Source organism: Pezoporus wallicus, unplaced genomic scaffold (assembly GCF_028554395.1).
Source record: "Pezoporus wallicus isolate ANWC-B61680 ecotype Strahan unplaced genomic scaffold, APGP_CSIRO_Pwel_v1 contig_12044, whole genome shotgun sequence".
In the NCBI taxonomy this organism is placed as follows: Eukaryota; Metazoa; Chordata; class Aves; order Psittaciformes; family Psittacidae; genus Pezoporus; species Pezoporus wallicus.
In genome coordinates, this window is record NW_026642180.1 from 756719 (window position 1) to 774820 (window position 18102).

Genomic DNA, 18102 nt, shown 5'->3' on the forward strand with positions numbered 1-18102 from the left:
AAAATCGGAGACAATTGTCCAAAATATAGGTAGGTAATAAATTAGAAATACTGTATTCAAATAAGGTGAAATTTGAGTAGGAATTCATATCAAAACTATTAAACCCCATGTGGTTTCAATCCCTGCAAGACACCCACGTGCAAAACTGAGCGTCTCAGGGTTTATTTTTTTAATTGTGAAGATAAATACTTGAACCATTTACTTCCCCATTACTTGATCCAAGATCAAAGCAGCAGTTTAACAGTTACAGAGCACCAGAGCTACCATTAAAGGCTCCTCTCCTGGGTTGTTGGTCTGGCTGTCAGTGCGTAAGCACTTCTGCATGGCCATCAACATTTGGGACAGCTGAACAGAGATAATCACACCTTTACCTTAGTGATCTCCCTGGCCATAAAAAGGAAAAACCCAGCACCAGTGGAACCTTGACACAGCTACTGCCCACCCCTATGGACTGAAGCCAGAGCTCAGCCCCATCACGTTAACAGGAGTGAGTCTAACGTACTTCCTTGCATATCTACTGCAAGAACAGATCCACATCACTATGCACTTTGAAGATATAAACAGCAATATAAACCTGTTCAGTTTGAGTTAGAACACCATCAGCATATGTTCACTGAACTTCACCGGGAAAAACAACTTTAAATACCTATTCTGCAGGAGAGCAGTGCTCTTGTGAAACAACACTGCTCTACGAACCACAAAAGCCTAGTAAAGGAGTCTGAATGGTAACTCCTTCACCAAAGAAACCAATCAGATGATCCATTTTTAACATTAGTTCATTCAAGGGAAAAATAAAAAGAAGGAAATAAATGAAGACACCCACAACAATGTGAATGTCTCCTATGGTAAAGATACACAGTTTAAGCACATACTACACCTCTTAAGTAAGAGACATGAGTGAAAGGAAGAGCTTCAAAGATAGTAACAATCATTTAAAGCATTGCTTGAAGTATCTGCACACAGATCCTTGCTCCATGGCCAAACACAAGGATGAGCTCCAGCAGCAACAAGCAGGGAGCTCCCTGTGAGAAGCAGAAGCATTACAGCAGAGAGGAAATGTGCTGGCCAGTCTGTAAACAGTTTTCCCCACTCTGGCAGGAACATTATTGTGAGTTCCTGTCAAATGAAAGTTTCATCCAAGAACCCTCATCCTCATCCTGCCCATTCCCACCAGGGCTGACACGAAGGCCTGCACTACTAAGCCCGTTTTTCAAGATCATTGGCACCCAGTGGTCACATACAACCAGGCTCATACGAGGCACAGAACACACCATTCATCAGGAAAATTCATTACTTTACCAAATTATAATGGAATACGGGAAAAAGAGAGGCACCCAATTTTTATTTGCTTGCCAAAGAGGCAGCTGGTTATCGTGTTCTAATTTCTTAGTCATCTGTGGAGTTACAAATTACTTTTTGCTCCACCAAGTACTGTGAGTATGACACTTTCCTGTTAGAAGCTTACAATCTACACAGCAAGGGTTGGGATTTCAATTCAGACTGCTGAAAACCCAGCAGCTTGCAGATTTTGCCATCAGAGAGGAGGCTGTTTACTCCTTGCCACTTAGCACTCACTCACCCAGGGAAACACCTAGCTGTGATACAGATATTCCTAATTAACTGACATAAAAGCAGATTTAGGAATGTGCTGTTGATTTATGATGTTTTACCACTTGCCACCAAATGCTGATATCAAAATATCTGTACATTTGTAAATCTGAGAAAGCTATTAGATTTGCAACAAGAAACTCTGTGCAGAGACACGTGTGTGCTCTGTGGTGTCGGTAACGAAGGAATAAATCAAGATAAAGAAAAATCCTAATGAGGACATCATCTACTGACTGATCACAACCCTGTGAGGATACCACACTGACTCCTTGCATCAATAACTGGAAACCTCTGAAGTCATTCAAGCATGTAACTTGGTCTTAGACCAGAAGATGCTAAGTCCCTTCTCACATGCTCCTACAGGCAAGTTGCGCAGGTACCATCAGCATCACTGCTCCTGGGATTCTCCCCCTCTTAGCACTGAAACCTAAGAATTACTTTCTGTGTGCTTATTCATTGTCACAAACACCAAAGAGACAGATTTTGTCATGCATAGACCGGAATTTAATTCCTAATAAAGCCTCATGCACGACTGCCCCGAGTACGAGGATCCAACATCTCATTTCAGCAATAACTAATTCAACGCCCTACTAACGATAAAATCCAACCCATGTGACAGTTCTTGAATTGAGGTTGCAGAAGGTTAGACTTCGAGCAGCATATTCTCTTCCTGTCACAGCAACAAGTGATACTCTGTGAGGAGAGGTTGCTTTGTGTTGTAAACAGACATGCTAATGCTGGGGAGAGTCTGGTCTAGAATCACCACCTGCGGTCCAACAGCTACCAACGTGCAGTAAAACAGCAATATGTCCTGAAGCAGAGGAAATCTTTTAAGTTTATATCTATTCCATCAGGTGTTTTGAAGCGTATCAACTAAGCAGCTTTGTACCTTTTGGGGAGACAAAAAGGATGATGGGACAAGAAAGCAGAGAAATTGAATTTGTTTCTTTCTTTTCTATGCATGAAGACTGCTCAGGGTTTGTGTACTTCCAGTGTTAGGGCTGGGGTTTAACCTTTGATTTTCAAAGCAAACCACAGTATCCAGAACAACTGTTTTCAACAAAATAATCTGCCAAGATCACATGTATATATCCTGCTACCAAGCAGGAAGTTTATATGTGAAAAATAATGTGAGCAACCTTCATGAAAGCCTTGCGGCCCTGAAACCACAGCTGTACGTGCCTTCACACAGCGCTGATTGCAGAGTCTATGATGCTGAAGACTAGCAAGTGAGTTGCCGTTACTCGTTTGATGCATGAATTACCACTGTACTATTTTTAAGCAAGCAAACATGAGCAAATAGATTAATTCGGTGTTAAGACCGAATTCAACTGCATTTGTGATTGAGTCAATTCCAAACCACAGTTCAAATTTATTAAGGAAAAAAAGAAAACCAATTCTTACATCTTAGCAAAGGAATTCCAGGTAAAATGAACAAAAAACTAACACAACCCAAAACTGACCATTTCTCTGTCCAGCCAACACGCTATTTATGGTGCTCAACTGAAAACCCCAGCACCAAAAAACCTCTTTTCTACCTGAGGCTGAATATTCACTTTCACCTTTGGCATTTGAATCTAGAGCACCCTGTGGCTCCCCAACAAGAGAAACTGTGCCCCAAACCACCACACATGGACTATTTCATTTCACCAGCTTTCCCCAGTAAAACAAGCTGCCAAGCACGCAGACACATGATGCCGAGGAGGTGGCCAAGGGAGAGCAGACTCACCGACTGGTAACTGCTGGCATCCACGTTGTCGGTGATGGTCTGACGCTCGCCCCGCTGGTTGATCTTCCTAAACCTCCGGCGGGACTGCCTGAGCGGGACTTCCCTTTGCAAGATGTTCTCCTCATTGTCTTTGGAGTTCTCCACCTGAAAGACATGTTCAGGCTCCTGGTTAAACATCCAGTTCTTCCATATCACCGAGAGCCGATGGAGCCGTAGGAAGCTCATGGGGAAGGAACAAACATAAGCTCAGAGCAGTTCAAGCAAACGGCTCGGGACGTTTCGGAGAACCAGAACTACGTTATTACAATGAGCCGGAGGCCACAGCTTCCTTCCAGGAAACAGTTCTTTTTTTTGTAAAGCAAAAAAGCCCCACATATCCTCTAAACAATGTCACTCACCAGCAGAAACCCTCCTGCACCCACACACGCCATGCAACGCGCCTTCAGCACTGCTCAGCTCAAGCCTATCTTCAACGCAGAAGTTAATGTTTCCTTGTGTATTTGCAGCCTGGTAAAGGCACTGAATGATATCCTATTTTTATTGGTGTAACTCTTAAAAGTGTAACTTATTGCTGGTACCAGGCACAGCCAAATAGCTTATATATAATATATTATTAATAAATTAATAAAATAATATTAATGAATGAATTAGTATTAATTAATAGCATAATATTAATAGCTTATATATATATATAGTTATATATAGCCACTTCACCTATGGCATACGGACTTGTAATTGCTTCCAGGAGATTGGAAGCAATAAATAACGGGAACTTGATTCACATCTTGATGTTAGATGTTATTTGTGACTAAACATCAAAAATTAGGTAAATTTATCTCGTCAGTAAAAGCCAACATAAAACCATTTTATCTCACTGGTTACAATCCCCCCCCCCCCCCCTTTTTTTTTTCTATTAAAAGCAGTCTCATCCTTTCCCATTTCCTTCTGATGTTTTGGAAAAATATCTCTTAGCAGGAAGCAGCACAGACACACAAACAGGCTGCAGCCACGCAAGGAGCTCTCTACAATGCATTTACTGCAAAGGAGTTTCTAATGTGCTCAGTGATTTATGGTTTTTAATTCCACACACATACAGATTTCATTTGGAATCCTAAAGATAAGGTTTTAGTGCTGGAACAGGAGAAGCAGCTCTATGTGGCCTTATGCAACCCTCATTCACATACCTGGGTAAATGATCCCAAATATATAATGCAAAAGGTGTAAAGGATGGAAACCAGAAAGGCTTAACAGACAGGAACAAGAAAGTAACCAAAACACCTGAACCATCACAAAAGCAAGATCACATCTACTTTCCACCAACACTTGTTCCAAACAGCTAAGTCCGGCTGAGGTCAGAGGAAGGTGTGAGCAGCTGGGCTTGTCCTGGGGGTTATTTTTAATTCCTTAGAGGAAAGCACCCATTGACAATATAGGTTAAAGCTACAATGGTTAAAAAGGAAGAGTGAATCTCACACCACTCTGTTGTCAAAAAGAAAGCAGATAAACAAAGTTCCCCAGCAAGGGACAACCCCACTTTATTCCCTAGAGTTTTACTACATGTTTGCAAAGGCACGGGACAACGCACAGACATCTAGTAGCAGAGCTGCTGAAAGTACAGGATGTAAAGAAACACCAGGCATGCAGGCAGGCACAAAACCAAACCAATCCTTCTAAAAACAAGCCATTTGATATCATCCAAAAAGTGGGAAGACACTGGATATAGAAGCCCTTCCTCCCCTAGCATAAAATATGGATTTTAGTTAGCAATGAAGCTGCTCTCAAATTATACAGAATCACAGAATCCAGCCTGGTTTGGGTTGAAGGGACCTCAAAGCTCCTCCAGCCCCAACCCCTGCCACGGGCAGGGACACCTTCCACTAGAGCAGCTTGCTCCAAGCCCCTGTGTCCAACCTGGCCTTGAGCACTGCCAGGGATGGGGCAGCCACAGCTTCTCTGGGCACCCTGTGCCAGCGCCTCAGCACCCTCACAGGGAAGAGCTTCTGCCTAAGAGCTCATCTCAGTCTCCCCTCTATACACAATAAGAAGTCCTAATTAGTGTCGTAACTATTTGGTTTCTTATCAAGGGTGTTTTATTAACACTGGGATCAGCAGAATGCTTCCATACAGCCAGCTTCATGCACAGCACTTGCTGCCAGGTAAGAACCCCGGAGGATCCCAGGCCTGCCCTCAATTTCACTCTGCAGTCCCTGCCAGCAATGGAATATTTTCCACCTCCAAATATCTTGCTGCTCCTCTGAAATCTTACTTTGAGATCTGAAGAAGAAAATGGAAGCACCAAGGAACAACAGAGAGGACACTTCAGTACACCGAGATAGGCTGCAATTCTGGGCCATCTTCTTAAGTGATAAATGGACCTATTATTAATTCAATAGATTGCTCAGCCTCCAAAAATATGAGCTACAATGCCCATTCACACACTATCTGTTATCCTCATTAACTTAAGTTGACCACATTTTATGGCCTTTAAAATGGGTCAGTTCCCAGAGGATTCCTGCTACAAAACTGATTTACATTCGAAAACGAAAAGGAGGGGAAGGAAAAGAAGCAGAAAACTGTGGATCTTCAACTACATTAAAGTAGCTAATTCTTTTGCTTGAAGATAAATATTCATTATGAAGTAACCTCATTAGTATGTTGCAAATTAAAAAGAGAAAATAAAAGGACTAAGATCAATTAGTAAGAATTACTCTGGGAAATGAAATTCGGGTACACCTTGTGTTGGTGCAGATCATTAGCAAGGTGCCTGCCACCACATTGATGCCTTTTTTCCTCACTCCATTTGAAGTCCTACCTAGAAAACTGTCAATTAATAGTACCTTTAGCTACAATTACCTGTAAAACATGAACATCGAAGTAATGAAGAAACATCTTTCACTTTTAATTCCCTCATTTTCCTAGAGAAAATAAGTTCCACAAAAGGATTTAAGATACCTTCAAGGGCCTACATCTGCACTGGCATTTAACTGCAGTTATAGAAAACTCCAGATGTTTAAAATGGAGAGGACAGTGAGTTTGTCTCCACGAACACCCAGCAGCACCTGACACTGATGCCATGGCCAATACTGGCTTCTCCAGGGTGTTCCTCTGAAAACACTCATCAGTTTCTTAATGAAATATCTTCAAAGGGCAGCTTCTCTCTGGCACAAACACTGCACAGAAGCTGCTCTTTTATTTGCACCTTCCTGTATTATGACAATGGCGATAAGACCAAAGAAGGATGTAGGTATTTCCTAAGAATTCTGTATTATCACATACTTTTGCCCATTACAATACGTAACTTGCAAACACAAGTGAGTCATGGGCCAGCACAGTGGGGAAAGCCACAGGCTTCCCATGCACGCATCCGACCGTAGCCACTACGTGCAGCAGGAGCATCACCTCCTGGTTGGGTTTTGGAGGAAACACAGACTGGTTTGGATTGGGAGACCTTAAACATCATCCAGTTCCAACCCCCTGCCATGGCATGGCGGGGGGGGGGGGGGGGGGGGGGGGCAAAAATGGGAGGCAGCAGTGGCAAACCAGAGTCTCCAGGGCATTCAGTGATGCGGCTGCACACATCATCACACAGGCAGTCCTGTGGCATCCCTCAAGGCATAAATCCCTCCCCTAAAACTCCAGCTTTGAGAAAAGGCTGGATAATTTGGGAATACACAAATGAACTATTTCACTCCAGAGGACTGAGGCAGGCTTTTTGCACTCTTACCTGTGCTTACTTCATGACCTGGCAGAGCTTAAAGCATCTGCTACAGCAAACAGCACGTTACGATGCTAAGCCATGAGCAGACTCGGGCTGATGCTGCATAGTGAAAACAGCACAAAGGAGAGCAACATACCCAGCTATTCCCTGCCATCCGCAGCTATTAGTGTGCTATCAGAAAGTTAGCTCTCACAGAAGCTAAATATTCACCTACTCAATGCAGAAGAGATGTCATCAGGCAACAGCTTTAGTGTTATTGTACCTAAATATATGGAAGCTGAATCAACAGCAGTTTGGAGATCTAAGCCTGCTCAACAGACAAGCGGCTTCTCACAACAACAGTTTTTGTTCCAGCTTCATCAGCAACATCTCAGAAGATCAAGGTTGAAGGAGACCTTCCTGTGTTGCCCAGCAAACGGTACAAGGTTGGTGTGTGCTATTATTCCAGCTGCTGACAGCACATGTACACCAACCTGGGAAGGGCTGAGTTACAAGCTGTAAGCACATATGAACTTGGCAGTATTAGCAAGTGTTGTGAAGAAGCACAAGGAAACCTGGACATGGAAAAGGTCGATGTCAACTAAGCTGAAAACCTTATCCTTCAAGCTTGGCTAAGCACTCTTCTGGTCTCTCTCCTCTTACCTTAAAGCTTTCATGCTCTGTGGAACTGCAAGGACTAGGAATATGAGGGCCTTTCTGTCCCTACCGGACCCAGCACAGTCAGTAAATAGCAATGTTAGGGGCTGTGGGTACAAATAAAATATTCCAGATAGTAGTCTATCGTTGCCTGACTCTGGAATGCTCAATTCAGCCATAACTGACAGGCTTTTGAAACTCAAGTAAGCATAATTTCAGAAAGAATGACCTAATCATCATCATCATTTACCCATCTCGATTAAATTTACATAGCTATTGCTGTTACGATGGCAGCCATAGGTATAATTGAAATCAAGGCAATTCTGCTGCAATTTCACAGAACACTTTACAATAAGCTTTCTGCTATAAGCCAGAAAGAATTTGCTGAAACCAGCAATAGATTTAAATACATTTGGAAAAAAACAACCATATCTGTCTTACCACAATCATTTCTGAAGGCTCCAATATGATACATTCGCATCCTCGCTTTCCTCCAGACTGCTTGCCAAAACTAGAGTGGGGTGGAAAAGAAGCAAAGGAAAAAGAATGAGCCCAAAAAGCCTGTTTTACCTTTACAGTAATAAAAGCAATTGGCACTGATGCATGTTGCAATAGCCTTCAAAACAAAGAGAAACTGATGAAAAACTACTGGGTGAAATATTGTGACCAGACAGTACCATTATCATGCTCTTTTTCATTTACTCAGCACCTCTCATCTTGCCTGCTACGTAATGCCTGAATATAAAGAATGGTCTTTTGTACAGTCATTATTACTTGCAGATACTCAAAAGCACTCGCAATGCGTTCCAGTGTCGACAAGAAAACGTTCGTAAATTTTAATTCAGCATTACACAGCTTTGGTAAAACAAATATACATAAATTCTGAGAACTCCAAAGCACTTCTTTGCACGCAGCACTCTTAATAAGCATTCCCTTAACTCCCCATCCTCCCATACAGGAGGACAGAGAACCTCTCCTCTAAAACCAAGCTTTAACTTGTGACTTCTGCCTTTACACTGCTGCTTGTGCCACCACAAGGAGCCTATCGCCGTGATGGGTTCTGTTTAAGGAACATGAAAACCGCACAAATGCAACAAAATGTGATGGGCAGCGTTAATACAGTGACCAAGGAAAGAGGCTAAAAGCAATCTGATGTGCTTCAGCTGATCAGAACACACAAGACCAGAGGTGACTTTAGGGAAATCCACTCTGGACATGGTATTACCCAAACAGATCTATTGGTACTGGAACCATCAGTAAAAAAGACACTGCTGGGGGGGTATCGGGAGCATTACAGACAAATAACCTCTTAAATCACTTCATTTGTGACTACAGCAGCACCTGGAATTGAAAATGCCTGGCTTATCATAGGAAGTACATTTGTCTTCACTCCAGAGCTGTTAGCTGGAGTTAGGTGTGCTCGACCCACCCCATCCACTGAGCAAAAGTGATCCCATACAGATGCCAAAGAAAGAAAACCTCCTTGATTAACAGCATCGCGGCTGGATTAGCAGTTCAGTAGTTGTAGCTGCCGTGTTACAAATTCAGACCGTCAACAGCAATCCTGTTTTAACACGTATAAGCAGGTGCAGTAACTGTATAATCAGTTAAGTCAAAGCAGAGATTAATGTGTGAATTAGAAGGAGGTGGAGACAAGTGCGGAGCCAAATCCTCAAGAAGTGGGTCAGTTCCATCTGTTTTCACTAAGGTTATGTTTGGAAAGTACATCAGAAACTTCAGCCACACAAACCCTCTGGATTACAGACAGCAAATACCCACTGGTATGGTCCTCTCGACAGCAAATACCCACTGAAACACGACCACTTTGTAGGGAACATTGAGAGGACTCATGATTTAAAACTGTGTGATAGGGGAACATAAAACAGCTCCCGTAGGATACGTGTGTTTTCAGGAAAGGAACTTAAGCAACTGAACTGTGAAGTTGTGCAAGTGAAGAAGGCTCTGGGGAGATCTTAGAGCAGCTCCAGTGCTTAAAGGGGCTACAGGAAACCTGGAGAGGGGCTTTGGACAAGGGCCTGTAGGGACAGGCCAAGGGGAATGGCTTTAACCTGCCAGAGGGGAGACTGAGATGAGCTCTTAGGCAGAAGCTCTTCCCTGTGAGGGTGCTGAGGCGCTGGCACAGGGTGCCCAGAGAAGCTGTGGCTGCCCCATCCCTGGCAGTGCTCAAGGCCAGGATGTACCTTTCACAGTGCTCTTCTTCGGCTTAGCTTTGGGTGCATTCGAGAGAAAAATATGGACTATGTCATGAAGAAATTAAACCCCATGTTTCTAAAAGACACTGGGGATGTTCATTAAGAAGAATGTTAAAGACTGGTGTTTTCAAAGCATGGTGGTGGCTACAGCTCAGGAAAACCCATTCGATGCCTCCTCTTTTGAGGGAGCTCTGTTGTGGTAGAATCGATAAAACATCCCATGATGCGCACCAGGAAATAATTAAACTTGACCTATTGACTTGTAAATATGAGTAGTTGATTCCTTAGGTTGGAAGGGTGGGTTTTGTCTTTGGAACCTAATCCTTTTCTGAGCGTTGGGTTGTTGCAAAGTGCTTGATGGACCAGAAATGATAGTGCCAAGAGCTTGACCTTTGCTACAAGCAATCGGTGTGCTTTTCCTGGCATTCCTGTTTACTGCCATTACTTCATTAGCAGATGCTGCAGCATAAGCAGAGGGGAGCTTGACAGCAGCTGAATTCCAGGGATGTGTTTATGTAAAACAAAGCAAACAGAAAGCAAACCTCCCTCAACCTCCAGTAGTTTGATGAATTGTTGTTATACAAGAAAAACACTGTGCTTGAATGACCTTCAGCATTAGACTGTAGCTTTTCCCTAACCACTGGGGATACAGCAATCAGTCATCTGCTTTGCAATAAAGCAATAATGATTATTTCTGTTATGAAAAGCTGCAAAACCTGAAATGTCCAGTTTTACCTAATTCCTTTAGAATTTTGTTTTGGGGGGAGAAAATCTCCTGTCTTTAGCTTTCTATTGTATGGAAGAGAATTGGATCAATTTAACTTGGGTAGGGTTTCTTTGCAGTTGCAAGCGATATGTTAGCACAGTTATCTTCACTTTGGTTTTGGTGAAGAAATCATAACGTGGAATTTCATTTCACCCCAAAGTTAGAGCTGAAATTAAAACAGCCATTCCTGAATTAAATTAACTCTTGTACTAGTGGGAGTAGTTTGGCCATTCTCTCTGGTGTATCGCAGATACACAAGCCTGTCATGCCTGCATCACATGCTGGGTGGAAAACACATGAAGGATGGAATGGAAACATTAGCTCTGATTTGCTCACTGTAGATGTGCAAAAATGCCAGTTTCTGTGTGAAACTTAGAATCACAGAATAGTTAGGGTTGGAAAGGACCTTAAGATCATCCAGTTCCAACCCCCTGCCACGGGCAGGGACACCTCACACTAAACCATGCCACCCAAGGCTCTGTCCAACCTGGCCTTGAACGCCACCAGGGATGGAGCATTCACAACCTCCCTGGACAACCCATTCCAGCGCCTCACCACCCTTACTTGTGTTGCTTACTTGTGCTGCTCTGGCCTGCTGTAGCAGGGTGAGAATTTCAGTTGTTGGTTGTGACTCCATGGCACACATTTCCCAGTAGACCACTAGCACAATCAAAACTTGAGAGTTTAAACTGCTGTGCTCCTGTTAATTGCAGTGCTTTATCCTAACTGGATTACACTGGTAACTGCATGGCTGGAAAAATCTGAAGCTTCATAGAACCGTAGAATGGTTTGGATCAGAAGGGATCTTAAAGCTCATCCAGTTCCAACCCCCTGCCATGGGCAGCAACACCTTCTGCTAGACCAGGTTGCTCCTCCTGATGTCATATATGATGAGATCCAAAAGAAAAGTGGGAAAACCTCACTGAGCTTTGGTGCTTTCAAGCAGAGAGTAGGAAAAATAATCCCATTAAGAATTTAAACCAACAGTGAAAGCATGAGGAAACATGAAACTAATGTAAATTAAGGTCTATTTACAACACAGCAAAAACGACGTCAAAGGACATATTACCAAAGGTACAACCATGAAGATTTTAAACAACCCAACAATTAAAGCTCTGCTCAATCTGTGCATTTAATCACGTATTTTAATAAGGTCTTATATTTAACATCATTATTCCCCCTGTTGGAAGCCCGGGAAAGTCATGTTTCATAAAACAACATGACACTTTTCTTATTTATAATTGTACTGTAAGCTCCTGTCACTTAGTATTCATCTATTACATCTGCATCATTAATTTTCAGACACTCGCTCCCTGGCTTACAACACTGTCATAGGAAAAAAACGTCCTCCACATACCAAAGGCAGCTTTGTTTATCCTTGATTTATGGATGCTTCATTTGCAAGAAACCTGGTTTTCCTCCTGATTCACTGCTATTCCTAATTAAAAATGCTTAAGCAATTGCATCATGTGAGACAGGAATGTAAGTCAAACTGGCATGGCATCACATACCAACCACTAATGGGCGTTCAGGCCACAGGAGCAGATGAGAGCTGCTGAAACGTCAAAGCCCAGGTCTGCAAATAACACTGTTCTCAGCACCAGGCATTTCACCCACTTCATCTGTCCCTTTTCCACTGCATCATTTGCTAATATAGGGAAAAAAACCCTGTGACCGCAGACCCCAGCTCCAAAACCTTCATATTTGAAGATATGAGCACCTGAGTACACGCTTGATTTTACTGACATGGGGGATGGATCAGAATTGATTAAAACTAAGCCAGCTACTTAGAAAAGCCTCCACCATAACGTATCTTTAACACAAGAAAGGAGTTCTTTAAATAGGATGTACACAAACACAGCTTTCTGAAGAGAAACGTTTAAAATTGCTTCATCTCCAGCTGTTAAGCAACCCCAGTATCTGGTGCTGAAACGCATCTGGAATTTCAAGCCTGACAAATGTATGGAACAGCAGTCAGATTTAACTGGAGAATTTCTCCATGATCAATATGTGATGCTGTTCATTGCTAGTGATGGTTTCTCATTCTGCAGTACTGAAAATACAGTACATGTTTTCAAGGTACACACACAGCCTGTCCTGAAGAGCTTTCAGCCTACAAACAGATGGAGGCTGTGACAGAATGCCTTCTTATTTGTTTGAACACTCATTAGCACACATCTTCGAATCCGCAATATTCTACCACATCCTGAATCAGTATTTTCAGACATTTCACGCATCAAAGCCTTCGATGATGAGATGTCAGGCACTTGAAGAGCTGCTCTGTGTTTTCCAGGAGCTACAGAATCCCAAAGTTGGCATCAATGACACATGCAGCTATCTGCGATGGTGATGAAATGGCGATAGAGCTATCCGCAGTGATACTCGGTCCTATTATTACATCTGGGACTGGGCTGGGACACTGATACCCCCGTTTATCAGTGTAACAAACAAACGGGTTGCAGTTTGTTGCAAATACTTTGCTCTTAGGAATATACTTGTCTCTCAGGCTGCTTTGAGGAGCATGAAGACAAACTGTACTTTCTGCCACTGTGACCCTGCACATCCCGCAGCCTGGCTGGATTTCTCCAACGCACAAAGCATCTCGCATGCAAGCGCACAGCTTGGCCTGAAGAGACAAGCTGGATGTGCTGTTGTTGGGTATTGGTCACAAGTCAGGGCTTACCTTTCATTTGACAAGCATTTTACCCCTTGAACAAACAGCTGCTCCAGCAAACACCCAGGATATCTACTGCAATGTAGCTGCTGTAAAATCCAGATACCGCTGCGTGTACTACACAGGTATATTATGGATGGCTTGGAGCAGCCATTAGCATTATTAAACCCCAATCTAAATCCTCTAAAAATGTAATTTTACACTTAAATTCCCTGTCACTGGCTGGGAAGTAATGCAGGGGGGAAACCTATATAGCCATGTAACCAGCAGAGACACAGCCGCATGCACTGCGGATGGAGAGTGCAGAATCCTGCTCTATGAGTGTAAATGACACCAAAATCCTCATGGGAATAACTTGGCTTTCTGTGCATCTGTATGCAGGTCTTAATTTCTCAGATCGAGCATCATCTGACACACTGGGCTGGGGGAAACCTCACGGGTCCCTCACTGGGGATGCAATGACACAGCACAGAACCATCAGAAGCCCATGGAGCAGCATCTCCCACGGCACTGCAACCCCCTGAGCAGCCCCACAGGCCCTGATTTGCAAAACAGAGTAAGGAGATGGGGATAAAAACTTACATGAGCACAGAGCAAGAGCTTCAGCAAGTGCAGGTGGCAGGGTTTATGCAGTGCTACAGGCTGTGTAAGGCCTGAGCATTTCAGAGTAACTTAAATGTGAAAACACTACTTAACTCCATCACAACAGGGCTTAAAGGCAACCTGAAACCACAAGACCACAGAAGGTTTTGGGGTGGAAGGGACCTTACAGATCATTCAGTTCCAACCCCCTGGCTGAATGCATGATACCAATTCCAATTAATGCTCAGTCATCAAGCCCATTTTCACATTAGCCCTCTGGAACAACAACACTGAGCAGGTTTATCTCTTCAGCTTGCTGAAAGTTTTAATTGGGAATGATTTTGGAGGCTGCATGACATGCACGCAGCACTCGGTTTATGGGCTGCACGCACAACATGTCTATACTAATTACTTTATACTCTGAACACGATGATGCTTTGAGGAAGCCTGTATCTTACCTAGCACCTTCTGTGAAGCTCTGCAGCTATTCCAGGCCGTGTTATTAGACAGTCCCAGTAAAACTGTATTTTAGCTATATACAAACCGCACATTAGCCTTTGCTTCCAATTTCACACTTCTTGGACTTTTTTAGTTTAACCAATAAAGAAAAATCTATTTCTGTGGTGCAATGAGCATCCTTTGCAGTCTATAAAACCTCTGTAGGGCAGCTGTTGTAAGAACTAAAGGAAATCACTGGGGGAGCAGGATGATGGACAAGATTATCTGGGCACTTAGTTGTGATAGATTAAGGGCAGTCTTTCTTCACTCTTTTGGCTTTCTTCTAAGAAATGCCAAAAAAAAGATGCTTTTAGTCTGCAATGCTTTCTCAGCCCTTACTCAAGGGCTGCACCTCCAGTACAAGGAGCAGGGCTTGGAGAGACCAGGACACACAGCCCCTCCTCACCAGTGCATTGCCTCTTCCCATCCACGCTCCCTTTTCCTCAGCGTATTTTCATCACAGCACCATCCCTGCCAGAAGAATTTCAGTACCACCAGCCCTATCCCAATTAATTAGCTTTACAAAATACATTTATTGGGAGCATTCCCAAGCTGTTTGTTTACTTCCTGGCTGTCAGGCACTGCTACAAGTTACAGCCACCACTTACAGAAATACCCAGGGAAAACAGCACCTCTGAGAGCCACAGACGCACTGAGCAGCCACGGCTTCTGATCCAGGGTATAAAGACCCATCCAGTCTTGATAAGCACAAGGGATGGAAAACTCAAGCTGTCTTTTTGAAAGCACAAGAATTATCTACAGCATTAGTTGCAAGGGCTTCCACGTGTGAAGCCAGCACACAGAGTGTCGTCCTACGACCTCTGTCACACAAAGAGCAAGAAAGGGAAGGCACTGTTGTTCCAACAGGTATCACCATTCACAACCTTACTGGCAGCTGCAAGTTGGTTGAAAATGGTGTTTGCTGTATGCCAGCAGTGGGGTGGCACACGTATGTAATTTAGACCTCTGTGGCTTATAGAAGAAAAGCAATATTCCACACCACAGCCACCGGCACTCACGTCGGGATGGAGATGAGAATGAAGAGGAAGAGCTAAAGAAGCACCAGGACACAGCTTGGATACGGCAGGTACGCTCTAAAAAGAAAGCACTATTTAACAAAGTTGAATCCGGAAAGGAAGGCTCAGCGAGAGAGAAAAGCCAATACACCTCTTACTGGCAGGAGCTGGGAATGCAGGAGCTCCGAGCTGCTGGTTTGCTTTGCCAGTGAACGGCACAGACTCAGAGCAGCTTGCAGGGAACAGCAGTATAGGTTTTAGAAGTAAAACTGACCCGGCTTTAGGTGATATACGTGAGGTAGGAATACATTTGAAAATGAAGTCACAGACATCAAAATGTCAACTTCTCTAAAATGCAAGGAACTGAAGTTGTGCAAACTGCAAGTCTTTAACCTGTGCTCTTATTATACCGTTATGTAAGTTCTATTACGCTGTTATTCACAACTATTAATACGAGCCAAGCTAAAAATCATTTCAACCCGAGCTGCTCTTTGCAACACAGAGCTGGGGTTCCTCTTTCACTATGACAGTTTTCTTGATCCCTGCATTTGTGCCTCCTCTTACCCAAGAAGAGAAAGGGAAATGACTGAGTCATTGAAGCACCTACAACTGTCATTGAAAAGATACCACAGGACAACCATGAGTCCATTTCGACTAAAGTCAGTGTTTTTAGCCAATAAAGGCACTGCCTGAAGAGCACAATGACTCCTATTTTCTTCTCTTCTGAGATTTGGGAAGGGCTCAGAAAAGAGACATGTTTGTTTTTACTGTGACTACATCCTGAATGTCTCAAGACTTTGTGTTTTTCCCTTCAAGGTTCAATTCTCACAGCTGTAGGAGGCTGTCATCCACATAATTGGCTTCAGAAGGTCCTCCAGGCCCTTTATATATCTCCTATGGCTAATCTTGCTGTGAGTAATCTCCTTCAAATACCCTGTTCACACGAATTAACTTGATTAACAAGCAAGGTTAACACAAAACCTCCTTAACTCGCTGACATGATTTCCCTTCCACAAAATCCATCAATCCTGTTGGGTTGTGCCAGTCATTGCTTTCATGTTAAGAAGCAAACTCTTCTCCTACTATGTCAAATCTATTGACAAATCCATTCTCCAGGCAGTAACCCGTAATCAAGGTTATGGCATCTCTGTACCTGATATTACTGACTGATGTGCTTCTTGCCTTAAAAATCTTATGGGGCTTTTCTCATCATGAGCATCAGTGTCAGGATATCGAATAGATTTATTGCACCCGGCTGCAAGCTTTACTCCTCCAATTTTTAAGCCAATTTCCAAGTTATGGCTTGCATACAAATCCATGCAAGTCGAACAGAAAGCCCTTCTCAAGCACAGGGAGCCACAGCGTACACCCTTCCTCGTTCAAACACATACAGAAAGTTAACAGAGCAGTGCCTGCCCACCTCCTTATGCTCCCACAGGGCTACGACTCTTTCAAGCTTGAATCTGCACAGTACTGCCAAAAGATCTGCTGAAGAAAATGGAGGTTTCCCTGATGCTCTGTTGACTCTGAAACTACCCACAGTGGATGCAAAGGAAGGTGAGCTTAACATACGTCCTAACCTTATTAAGTTTCCAGTTGCCTACTTACAGTCTCTTCCTATCTGTCAAGGTAATCATGGGGCAGATGACAGAAGGACAAGTATTGCTGGGGAGGTACCAGGAAACAATCAGTAAAGCATCACTGCCTTCCAGCCTTATTTATGGAAATGGAAGTATCTCACCACCAGTCCATTGTACAACAGTGTCTCATAGAGTTATTAAGCACAAGTTGCTAGCCCCATGGTTTATAATGAAATCCTGAACTTTGACTACAAAATGAAACAGATTCAAACCGACACACAAAAAGCCCTGACATGTACAGAAGTTCTTTAAACATAAAGTGTTTGTCAAATGCTCCAGAGGACAAATATGAGATTGGCATTACAATGCCACCATTCAAAAGCCATAACTGGGGAGCAGAAGCGTCACAAAGCATACACAAGGACGGAGTTTCCAATGAGAACCCGTTTGCTAACTGTTACCTGTTTTGCAGAACTCCTCTGTCTGCCCAGTTCTTCCAGACTGACAATTATTCAAACCTGGCTTTGTCCTTTTTGTGTATTTAAACATCCTTTCAGACTGACTCATGATCAGGAAGTTGGTTGGGGACAAGGCAATAATGCATAACATTAAGTATTGCCTCAATGTAATTAAAACTGTGCTAATTACCATTATCCAAGGCACTGATTCATATGAAAAGAGCCTGTAAGTGACTGGTCACTGTGCAGCTCCCTCCACTAAAGATGTGTCATATGAGCTATTCAAGACCAGGGAAAGTAACTTTAGTTTATCCCACTGTACTTAAAAACAGGCAGAAAAGCATCTACACTGAGGTTGGATAACGCAGGGATGTAACTGGAACAAAATGGAAAGTGAGCTGTGCTCTTTCTTCTCCTGTTCCCATGTCCAAGCAGCACACCTCCTTCCCTACCCATGCATGTGTGGCACCAGGGGTGAAGCAAAGGGGGGAAGGACTTTACATGTGTCCCAGAATCAAAGGCACTGGGGGAAACAAAATGGTTCAAAGATTTCAGCTTCCTCTTGCACTCCTTAGCTCCTAATTAACAGCAATTTGAGTTTCTCTAATTGTACATGTGTGCGTT

General features: G+C 43.2%; 1 protein-coding gene across 7 annotated transcripts in view; it reads right to left on the reverse strand.

Annotated features, from left to right (window-relative positions):
- Positions 1-18102, reverse strand: part of RAPGEF6 (Rap guanine nucleotide exchange factor 6) — a 112915-nt gene that overhangs the window by 67372 nt on the left and 27441 nt on the right. For 6 of the 7 annotated variants that reach the window (XM_057428171.1, XM_057428169.1, XM_057428165.1 and 3 more), the window contains exons 5-6: positions 8133-8202; positions 3338-3481 (exon numbers count right to left, since the gene is read on the reverse strand). In XM_057428171.1, the coding sequence (XP_057284154.1) occupies positions 3338-3481; positions 8133-8202 (214 nt within the window). The remainder of the gene's footprint in view (positions 1-3337; positions 3482-8132; positions 8203-18102) is intronic. The other variant, XM_057428168.1, reaches the window with a different exon arrangement.